This window comes from Dasypus novemcinctus, chromosome 3 (genome assembly GCF_030445035.2).
Source record: "Dasypus novemcinctus isolate mDasNov1 chromosome 3, mDasNov1.1.hap2, whole genome shotgun sequence".
Taxonomy (NCBI): Eukaryota; Metazoa; Chordata; class Mammalia; order Cingulata; family Dasypodidae; genus Dasypus; species Dasypus novemcinctus.
Window position 1 is genome coordinate 146,742,031 of NC_080675.1, and position 11,735 is coordinate 146,753,765.

Sequence of the window (11,735 nt, forward strand, 5' to 3'; positions counted from 1 at the left end):
AGCCACTGCTGTGAGGGGCCTGGGGAAGCTGGAGCAGCTCCTCAGGCCAGACAGAGGGGACAGGAGGCAGAGAGAGAGACAGACACAGAGAGTGTGGGGGCAAATACAAAGACAGAGGGAGACAGCCAGGGCCAGGGAGAGGGAGAAATAGTGTTAGAAGAGAGACAGAGACACAGACAGAGAGACAGAGCTAGAGAAAGGGAGGTGGAGGCTGAGCCTGGCTCAGGAATCTGGGAGGCTTCCCTCAGGCAGAAGGCAGAAGCAAGGCCAGACAGCTCCGATGAGCTCCACCGTGGCTGCAGCTGCACCTGCAGCTGTGGCTGCCTCCGTGGCTGTCTCCAGGAAAGAGTGTCCAGGCAGGTGGGACCCGGGGGAGGATCTGACAGGTACGGCTTATCCTGGAGGTAGCGAGTGGGCTCTTGGGGATTAGGGTGAGGAGAGACCAGACGAACTAGGCCCAGCCCCAAGTGTTGTAGGTGTGGGGAGTTTCTAGAAACCTGGGGTTTGGCAGAGCTGGGACAGGGTGGTTGAGTTGATGGGGGAAAAAGAACCACGTTGCAGCCCAGGGCTTGGCAGCAAAGAGGTCCCTAGCAGTGTCATGAGCTGATGGAGCGTTGAATCACCTGCAGAGAGGAGGAGTGGGATATGCGGGCGTGGAGGCTGGAATTTGACCGTAGAAGGAGGAGAGGACGAGCTGGCAGAAGCTGGGGCGGGGGTGGTAGTGTGCGATGGGTGAGATTGGGCATGTTTACATGCAGGTGAGCAGGACCCTGTGGCCAGGGACGGGGAGGGGAGGGAGGGGAGTGCCAGCCCCAGCCCCTGCCTCCCCAGGCGTCGGCCCCTCGCTCCAGTGCCGCGTGTGTGGCGACAGCAGCAGCGGGAAGCACTACGGCATCTACGCCTGCAACGGCTGCAGCGGCTTCTTCAAGAGGAGCGTGAGGCGGAGGCTCATCTACAGGTGAGGGAGGGGGATCCGGCCCTGCAGAGCCCAGCTGTGCTCCCGACCCTCGGGGTCCTGGGAGGGTGGAGGTTGTTCAGGGAAGAAGGGGCTAGGGCAGAAATGCCTGAAGTCCACGGTCCAGGGCCCGGCTGGGCCAAGGACCCCTTCGACTGCCCTTCACCTGCAGGTGCCAGGTGGGTGCAGGGCTGTGCCCTGTGGACAAGGCACACCGGAACCAGTGCCAGGCCTGCCGGCTGAAGAAGTGCTTGCAGGCGGGCATGAACCAGGACGGTGAGTCAGGGAGCCCACTGGGAGGGCTGTGACAGACCCAGATGGCCAGCTCGACTCTTCCTGCCTCCCCAGCCGTCCAGAACGAGCGCCAGCCCAGAAGCACGGCCCAGGTCCGCGTGGACAGCCTGCAGTCGGACGCTGAGCCCCGGCCGGAGCCCCTTGTGGCCCCCCGGCCGCCTTCGCGGCCCGGCCCTCAGGGCTCCATGCGTGTTTCTGCAGCCAGAGCCCTGGGGCCTGGGGCCCTCGTGCTGCCAGTGCACCACCACTTCATGACCAGCCTTCTAATGGCCGAAGCTTGTGCTAAGCTGGAGCCAGAGGACCGTAAGTGGGAGGAAGCTGAGGGCCAGGCCGAGCTGGGGGGGGGGGGGCGGGGGGAGGCGGCGCGGCGCTTCTGTTCCAGGTCGCGATGGAGTCTCAGCTCGCAGGCTTTTCCCTCACACGGGGGTTCCCAGCGCTCCCTGACGCCCCCCGCAGAGCAGAGGCTGACATCACAACTTTCTCTTCCAACAGCTGATGAGAACATCAATGTCACCAGCAACGATGCTGAGTTCACCTCCTCCCCACACTCCTCCTTCCCCTGCGGCCTGGACAGCATCCACGAGGCGTCAGCTCGCTTGCTCTTCATGGCTGTCAAGTGGGCCAAGAACCTGCCCGTGTTCTCCAGTCTGCCCTTCCGGGACCAGGTACAGTGCCCCACAGGGAGTTGGGGGCCAGGCAGTCCACACGAGTCAGCTAGCGGGGGGTGCCTACCTCCCTGTGAAGGAGAGGACTGGAGGTGTGCACAGCCTGGGGTGGTGACATTTGGGGCACACGTCTGAATCAGTGATGGTCAAAGGTACATGTCTCGAGGATGGCGACAGTGGGGGTACGTCCATCTCTGGGACAGTGATGGTCAGGAGTGCACATCTAGGGGATGGCAATGGTTGGGGGCACACAGGGACCACTGAAGACAATGCCCATGGCCCCCTTCTTTCTACCTGGACAAAAGTCCTCAGGCCCTACCTGCAGATGCTCTCCACGTGGCAGGGCCACCTGAACAGCCTGAGTGGAGACACAGGGCTTCCTTGGCCTTGACGCAGGTGCCTCTGAGTTCGGGGCTTGAGTTTCAGCCCAACCCCTCCACCTCGAGAATGTCTCACTGGCCTTCTTATGGGGTGGCAGACCTCTTAAGCCTAGAGAGAGAAGCACACTGAAGGTCTGAACCTCTCAGCCAGAGTTTTTGTGTTTGGATGAAGCAGCTCAAAAGAGTCTGCGTGGGGAGTAGATGTGGCTCAAGCAGTTGAGCGCCTGCTTCCCACATGAGAGGTCCTGGGTTGGGTCCCTGGTGCCTCATAAAAACAAAAATAAACAATAAGCAAATGAAAAAACCAACTCAGGGGAGCAGATGTGGCTCAGTGGTTGAGTGCCAGCTTCCCACATGTGAGGTTCTGGGTTCAATCTCCAGCCTGGTACCTCAAAAACTTAAAAAATTAAAAAAAGAGAGTCCACTCAGTCTCTTGGACACACTCAACTTTGGATGCTCTGAGAGAGTATCCCTGAGGATTCCCAACTTCCCACACTTTAAGCTCCTCGAACTGTTCTAGTTGCAGGTCTGGATGAACTCCTGAGTGTCTCAGAACCTAGGCCGCTGGGGGAGATGGTGCCACATGCTAGAGTGCTCGATGAGAAGGTCTGGGGGAGGGGCAGTCACTTACACACAGAAGTCAAAAGAATGTTTCGGATGCCCAGAATCAGCAATTCTGGGAGCCATCCCGGAGCTTCCATGAAGGTGGCCGAGGTTCCAGACTGTGTAGTGGTGTTTTGGCTAAAACACTTGCGCCCTCTCTGAACACAGGTGATTCTGCTGGAAGAAGCGTGGGGTGAACTCTTCCTCCTTGGAGCTATACAGTGGTCTCTGCCTCTGGAGAGCTGCCCGCTGCTAGCCCTGCCCGACGCCTCCTCAGCCAGCAGCAGTCAGGGCCGGCTTGTACTGGCTGGCGTGGAGTCCCGCACTCTGCAGGAAACCATCTCCCGATTCCGGGCACTGGCGGTGGACCCGACAGAGTTTGCCTGCATGAAGGCTCTGGTCCTCTTCAAACCAGGTAGCTGACAGTCACGGCCTGATCTTCCAGAGAAACGGCTGGGGAAGGAAAATGGGAATTCTAGTGACTTCCTTTGGCCTCCCCCCAAGACCCAGATGTTTGCAGGCTTCTTCCTGGGGGTGGGAGGAGGGAGGGAGTGAGGAAGGGGATCAGGGAGAGAAGAGAATTACAGGGATGGGCTCCAACCATAGTATTTCTCCTGGGGGGCCCGGCTGTGGTCAGGCTGGAGAGCACATGGAATAGTAGCTCACTGGTGCTGCTTCTTTCCAGAAACACAGGGCTTAAAGGATCCTGAGCATGTGGAGGCCTTGCAGGACCAGTCTCAAGTGACACTGAGCCAGCACAGCAAGGCCCACCATCCCAGTCAGCCTGTGAGGTGACCTGAGCACATGCCCACCCGACCCCTATCCCTTCATCCCTTCGGTCAGCCCTTGCCCATGTCTATGTCACCAAGCCAGAACTTCACGGATGAGCCTGGACGAGGGTCTCAGTTCAACCAACAAATATCCAACTTCTCCTGTGTGGTACTGTGTGCCAAACCCTGGGAGGAGAGAGCCAAAATGTGGGTAAGAGAAAGTCGGTGCCTCCCAGGGGTACCTGGCACATTGGCCACATTAAAGATGAGAATTGTCCTCATTAGGTATTGAGGGTTGTGTGTATCTGGAGACAGAGACCCATTGGGAGTGAGGGATGTAAAGGCAGGGTTGGACTTGGAAGGATAGAGTCCACAAAGGAGAGAAAACATCATTTTACAAAAGCAGAGAGAGAGGCAAGCATGATGTGTTCTTAGGACAGGAGCCCAGTTCGGAAAGAGAAACAGATTCCTTCTGGTAAGAAGGTAGTAACTGAAGCCAGAAAGATACGCTGGGGTGAGCATGGTCAGGACTTCAAACGCCAAAGGCCATATCTAATTTGATAGGTACAGGGGAGCTACTGCAGGTTTTTGAGTAGGAGAGTTTCATAGATAGAGCTGGACGTCATGTTGAGTGGCATGAAAATAAGTATAGAACATACCACCATGTAGGGGAGAGTAGCCACTGCCATCATCCAGGGGATTCCGTGGAGAGATCTTTGGGAGTGGCAATAGGTACAATAGTGGAAAGGAGATGACAGATGTGAGAGAATCTAGGAATTGGGATGGGTTATCTTAGCACTTGGTTGGATGTAAGGAACAAGGGAAGAGAAGTTATTTGGGAGACAGGGGTATTAATAAATTTAAAAGTCAGGAGGAAGATAGGCTTGAAGGAACATGGTAAGGCCATATGCATGGCCAGCGGCCCCCACCCAGGCCCCGGCTGGGCTTGGGAGTAGTAGCTGCAGGCTGAGAGCAGGATGGGGGAGCAGCCAGTGCTCTGGCACTGCGGAGTTTGGCCCAGCACCAGCAGATACAATGGCAACTCAGCAAGGTTTGACTGCCAGGCCTCCAGGAATCTACTGGCTATTTTCCAAATTGCTGTCTGCATTCTCTCAGGAGTCCCCAGTTCTCTTTAATCACCTCTAATCTGAAAAATTATCCACAATGAGAACAGGTAGTTTCTCTTTAAGAGTCAAAGAATACAAGGTGTGTACTATGTTGCACAAAAAGATTTCTGCTGCTTATGCCAGAGGGGAAACAACTGCTGCTACTGAATCTTGACATAACATCCTATGAGCACAGACACTCAGATGCCAGAAGCCCAGCCAGGTCAAGTTTCAGTTGGGTTCAGCTCCCAGGCATATCCTGACATATTGGTGTTGAGTCGAATTTAAAAATACTGAGTATTTCCGTTGTTACATCTATAGCAGTTCAATTTCAACTAATGGCAGAATTGTGTAGAGGTAGTAGTTTGGGGTTCTTTAAATCAGTGTATTTCAGTTTTCTTTAAACTGCAATCCCCAGAGAGAAATGCAATTTCCATCTTAACCTAACATATATACAAACTGAAACAAAATTTCCACCAAATAATACCTACCCTTACTTTGCACAATTTACTCTGATACTTACATTTTAATTTTTAAAAGGCTGGTTGTGACCCACTAAATTTAATTTCAGACCCACTAAAGGATTAATACCTGTAATTTGAAAAAAAATTCTGACTTTATAGTTAATATGACTACTCAGTGCCATTCAGTTGGTACTCACAAGAATAAACCCTTAGGCTGGCAAAATAAGCTCAGCAGATAACTGGATGATAGGGGTGGGGAGTGCTTCCCCTAGATTTCCACAGTGGAAGGGGAACGTGGAGGCGCCCCACTTTAGAGTGGTCACCATGACTTTGGGCATTGACCCAGCTCTCAGGTGTTCTGCTCAGGGTAGGCCTGATCCTCCCCATCTATCTCTTGGGGCTTCACCATCCACCTTCTTTGAATTGGGGAACCCTGCCTTGGCAAATGGCTCTTATTTAAAACTAAAAAATTTTTTTTTCTGGGTGAGTATCTCAAGTCCCCATAATTATGCCTCAACTACAGAACATTTCCAGCTAATGGCTACCCTGCTATCATCTCAGGTGGCTTACAGAGAATTTATATTTCCTATATATTAATTATCCTAACAATCATATATGATTAATAATAGTATATTTATAGATATGGCTAATACAAATAAATGCTCACCTCATAATCTTTATACACAATAAACAAAATTTACTATTTTCATCTCACTTCAGAACTATTGTTTGGGGTGTGTGTGAGGGTTTAAAAAGGGTCAGGGGGTGGGTGGTGACAACTCCTCCAATGAATGGGCCTTCCCAGGAAATTCCTCCATAGTTGCCCTGCATACTTCTCATCTGTCCTCTCCTTCCTCCCTTCCCCCTCCTCCGCCCCTCTGGAGGGCACTGCCCAAAGGACCACCTCTTGGAAGCTGATAGTAATACTGATGTTCTCTCTCCTGTTCAGGTTTGGAAAATTGCTCCTCCTCCTCCCGTCTTTAAAGTTTATCACTTCTGAACGCATCGAGCTCCTCTTTTTCCGTAAAACCATAGGGAATACTCCAATGGAGAAGCTCCTTTGTGATATGTTCAAAAACTGATATGGATGGAAGTCAAATGGGTACAACTATTCTGGAAAACAGTTTGGCTCAATCTACTAAAGCTAAATATTTGCCTCCCCTTTGACCCAGCAATTCCACTTGTAGGTTTATGTACTCTGCAGAAATGTCCACCAAAATGCAGCTTTATTCATATTAGTCAAAAACTGTATATCAATAATAATAATATGAAGAATATATTATGGTATATTCATATAGTGGAATACAGCAATATAAGAGAATGCGTTACTAACACAAAGGACAACACAGATAAGTTTCAGACATGAAAGTTGAACAAAAGAAGACAGGCACAAATTTCATTCATAAAAAGTTCAAGAAGAGGCAAGACTAATAGCGCTAGAGGTCAGAATATGATTACCTCTAGTGGGGCAGGACTGATTGGGTAGGCACAAGGGAGCCTTCTGGTGTGCTAGGATGTTCTTTACCTTAGCTGAGTGGTAAAGATGTATTCATAGGTAAAAATTCATTTGTGCACTGTATTGTATTGTTAGACCTCAATAAAGAAGTGAAAAAACCAGGAAAATGAATGTGGCCCAAGTCCCTGCTTTTTCTTCTCTATGCCCAGAGAACTGAATGAAGACATTGAAAGAAGGAGTGCAAGGTCTTTGCCTTTCAGTGGGGCTTCCAGTCCAAGTCAGAGTTCAGGTGTAGTGACTTCAAGCCCTGTGGAAAATCTCCCACAGGTTTCAATAACCCAGCATCACTCCAGGTGGCACCCCACCATCCCACAACATCCCTCTCTCTTCCTTATCCTTCTCAAACAAAAGTGAATACCATCTACCTCAACATAGGGCAGCTATAAGCACTTTTTGGGAAAGGGAATCTCCATCACTTAATTCCTTATGCAAAGGTGAAGCTCAGACAAACCTCAAAGACAAACCCAGAAGGCCTAGAAAAAAGAAAAGCAATAGTTAACATTTATCAAGCCCTTTATATACCAGGTAGTGAGCTGAGCTTAATATGTAGTTATGTAATCCTAAGAATAACTCTGGGGAAAGGACCAATTATCCCCATTTATAAATGAAAACAAAAACATAAAACAGAGACTCAGAGGGGACTCAAACCTTGGTCTGACTCTACTTAACTCTGCTTAACCCTGATACTGCCTCCTCCTAACTCTGCTCACAGAATCAGCTGAACAATTCTGTCAATTTTCTGCCTTCAAAGAAGAAACACTTGATGTCAAGAAGGAAAAGGTCATTTGAAAAATCAGTGAAACCGTAGGGGTTCTTTGCCTTTTGACATGTTTGAATTCCCCTGGCTGACAGATACGCTCCTTGAATAGAGGAAGGATGGTTCCAGAACACTCTGCTCTGGAAATGACAATAGGCTGACGCCCAGAATGCTGCTCAGTTTAAGCCTTCCGACTTAAGTCCTCAAAGTACAGGAGACTATCTTCTAAAGGCATCAGTCTTCCCTCCCCTCAGTTATTCAGGTTATTTAATGTCTATAATGCCATCATATACTATCTGATTCCCTAACAAAAGTTTTATCCATAAAATTTAAAGGCCTAGAGAAAGCCCAAGCAAAGGCAACTTAGCAAAAAACATGGTTGAGCAAAACTTTAATAATGGGGAGGAGGGGTAATACAGGAACTCTGGATTTTCTGCATGATTTTTCTGTAAATTTACAACTTCTTTAATTTAAAAAGAGAGAAAAAATGGTTAAAATATGAAGAGAGGGGAAGCAGCTGTGTCTCAATCCATTGGGCTCCTGTCTATCATGTGGGAGGCCCTGGGTTTGCATAGTGGGCCCTCTTGTGAAAGGCAGGCTTGCCTGCATGCTCTGGAGCACCGCCCGGCCCACAAGCGCCCCAGAGATGACTCAGCAAGCTGACACAGCAACAACAACAACAACAAAAACACACAGAAGAGCATGCAGAGAATGGACACAGAAAGCAGACAGCAAGCAAGCTGCAAGGGGGGAGGGGAAATTAAATACAGACACAGAAGAACGCACAGCAAATGGACAGAGAGAGCAGACGGCACGCAAAAAGCCATAAGGGGGTGAGGGGAGAGGGTAAAAAAAACATGAAGAGAAAGGCCCAGCACATTTATCTTCTTTCGAGAACATGATGAGATTGCAAAGGTAGCCTGCTGGACTACAAAGGCTTGTATCTGGCATGTCTGAGCATAGCTATTTTACTTTAAGAAAGCAATTGTTTGTACTTTCCAGGAGGATGTCTCAAAAGAATTATAGCAGGTACATAAGCTGGATTGTCTGTCGAACTAGCACCAATACCATCCCCTTCTAAGATCTTGTCTTCATTGATGAGAAGCCAGGAACTACATTCCCCCAAATCCCCTTTCTTAAAGGCACTCGTGTGAAATTTCGAAGGTCAGAAGCCAATTATCCTCAGCAGGCCATTGCAGCAAGATGTGTGGGAAGATTGATTTCATAACAGCTTCCTGGCCACTTCTATATTAGAATTGCAGTAGCTCCCAGGCAGGCTTTTGAGAGCTTTGGAACTTTTGGCTGATTTGTTGGCTTTCTTGACCTTCTGTGGGAGCTTCTCTAACCTTTGCTCCTTTAGTTCTTCTAATATTTATATAAGCTTCTAATTCCTATATTAAATCCTTTCTACCTGGAATACACTGAGTGCCTTCTATTCTCCTGTTTCGTAACAGTACAGTTCTCAGTTGATGCCACTCATTTGCAAACTGGCCCCAGTAATGGCTCTCTTTCAATGCTAGGAGAGGGGAGGAAGGTTCTTTTGTGCCCTCAATGTCAGAAATGTCTTTGGTTATGAAGTGCCACACAAGTAGTCCTGAAGCAGGCTAGTAAGATAGGGAATCAATAGACGGATCTGGAACCTGGCAAGACGTCCACGTGGACAGCAGTAATCCCCAAGACGGCTGTTGGAAAACTCCCACCCCCAAGATTTTACTATTCAGAACAAAGACTTCTTCTGAAAGCCAGGAAAAGCCCCGGATATTCCCCAAGGACTTTATCATTGGGTCCTCACTGGGGGATTGATAGATGGGGTAATCAATCAAAACAGCAAATAGCTGGAACCCCTCCCCTGCCATGAGGAAAGGGATGGAATAATTGTTTAAAAAGCAGACCATGAGGACTGAACTCTCTCTCATGCGCTCTCACCTGTGGATCCATCCTGTCCTCTGCACTGCTCTCACCATTTTTCCTCTGCCATTTGGCCATGCAAGTAAACCTGGGCATTTATGATCTATAATGGGAAATTGTAGCTTGTAAATCAGCCCTTTTTTTTTTTTTTTAATCACTTTTCACCCCATTCCTCTCTATCTAGGACCCCTGATCTATTATTTTCTCCCATTTTTCATCCTTCCCTACCTGAATAAATTACTGGCCTAAGTTACCTGGCATGCTCTTGAAATTCATTTCTGCAGCATAGCCAAGAACTTAAATAAAATCCGGTAATAGTCACTCTGGTCATATCTGGACTTTTTCTTTCAATTGAAGCTACAGTTTTTAAAGATTCATGAGACAACTGACTTAATCCACCCCTAAGAGAATTTTTAAAGGTCGGAAGGGCAGGGAAAGACTCAAAGATGCCAAGATGTGCTCATTAAGTTAATAAATATTACCTGTTAGTGAACCCAAGCTATTGTGGAAAACTACAGAATCCACTTGGTGAACATCATTGTTTTCCCCATCAGAACGCAAACTCCAAAAATATAAGGATCTTTCTTTGTTCACCAATGTACCCCAAACATCTAAACAGTGCTTATGGGGAAGTGGACTTGGCCCAATGGATAGAGCGTCCACCTACCAAATGGGAGGTCTGCAGTTCAAACCCCAGGCCTCCTTGACCTGTGTGGAGCTGGCCCATGCGCAGTGCTGATCTGTGCAAGGAGTGCTGTGCCACGCAGGGGTGTCCCCCGTGTAGGGGAGCCCACACGCAAGGAGTGTACCCCGTAAGGAGAGCTGCCCAACACGAAAGAAAGTGCAGCCTGCCCATGAATGGCACCGCACACACGGAGAGCTGACACAACAAGATGACACAACAAAAAGAAACACAGATTCCCAGTGCCGCTGATAAGGATAGAAGTGGTCACAGAAGAACACACAGCGAATGGACACAGAGAGCAGACAACTGGGGGGGGGGGGAAGAGGAGAGGAAAAAAAATACTGTTTATGGGTGATCGTTAAGTATTTGTTGAATGAATGAATGGCCACAGAACTGGAAAGTGACATACTCATTGACAATGAACCAGAGATGCCTACAAGGTTCAACTATTAGATATTACATTAGTCTTATCTACTTTCTTGTTTATGTCCCTGGCTCCAAGAGACCATGCTGCCACCCACTCTAGGAGAGAGAACTTAAAAAAACAACAAGCAACGACAAGAAACAAAAACAAAAAAACCCCACAAAGCTCTGTTCTCTTTATACCTTGCATCTTCTTAACTCCTTTCTGGTCTCAAGTTTTCATAATTAGAATGGTTTGTGGTAGATGGTGATCTCAAGGGTAAGTTTAAAAAAATGGTATTTCCAGATTTTATTTGGCTAATTAAGGAAATTTTAAGAACCATTCCATAGACGTACCTTTAATGTTAAAAAAAAAAAAAGGGAAGGATGACCTCAGAATTAGAAAAATTGAATAAATTCAGCATTAGGAAAAAATTCACTATATTAAGTTTTTGTTTTTGTTTTTTCCATTTCACCTTAGACCTGTGATTTGTCGTTTGGGAACCACTGGTCTTATTCAACACTCCTAGCCAATATTTGTAAGTCCAGAACCTTTTACTAGGTGCCAGGGATGTCAGCAAGACAGACGTGTTTCTTGCATTTAGGAAGCTTACATCAAACAATGGCAGGACAGGAAAGTGTAGAGAACACAAGGCACCTAACCCAGTTCAAGGAGTAAAGGAAATTTCCCAGTAGAACCACCCTTTACACTGAGACATGAAGGATAAATCGAAGTTATCCAGAGAAATAAACCTGGGGAAGAAAACCCTTTTACAGAGAGGAAAATTAACATTCAGGGAGAGGAAACACCCCAATATCATGCAGTGAAATTAGTGGCAGAGCAAAAATGATGAACTAGGTTTTAATTCTTGTTTCTATTGCAGTGTCTTGCTCTGCTCTTCAGCAAAAATCCCTTGGTCCATTATTCACAGATCTTGCTACTTCTTCAAATGACCATTTTAGGCAAGGACCTCCAAATGCAGATTTATATTGCCTCGCCCTTCCTAACTTAGCCCTAAACTGATTAAATGAAGCCCTGACAGCCAAGCAGCTAGTATCCAATACAGAAAAATGCTTGAACCTCACCTTCATTGGAATTCAGTTGAGTTCCCAAAACTACCACCACTGTGCTGTGTCAATTTGGGACTAGGTTCTTTCCTTAAAACAAATCACTACTGTTCCTTGAGGAAGAAGCCAGGATGTTCAGAAACAAACCACACATATTGCTGC

General features: G+C 48.0%; 1 protein-coding gene across 1 annotated transcript; it reads left to right on the top strand.

The window, feature by feature from the left end:
• Nucleotides 1–280: 280 nt before the first annotated feature.
• NR2E3 (nuclear receptor subfamily 2 group E member 3) lies at nt 281–6,319 on the top strand. Its single transcript, XM_058288447.2, has 8 exons — nt 281–386; nt 832–958; nt 1,128–1,231; nt 1,304–1,552; nt 1,742–1,914; nt 3,066–3,312; nt 3,583–3,688; nt 6,187–6,319. The coding sequence occupies exons 1-8, from the start codon at nt 281–283 to the stop codon at nt 6,317–6,319; spliced, it is 1,245 nt and encodes a 414-aa protein (XP_058144430.1).
• Nucleotides 6,320–11,735: the final 5,416 nt, after the last annotated feature.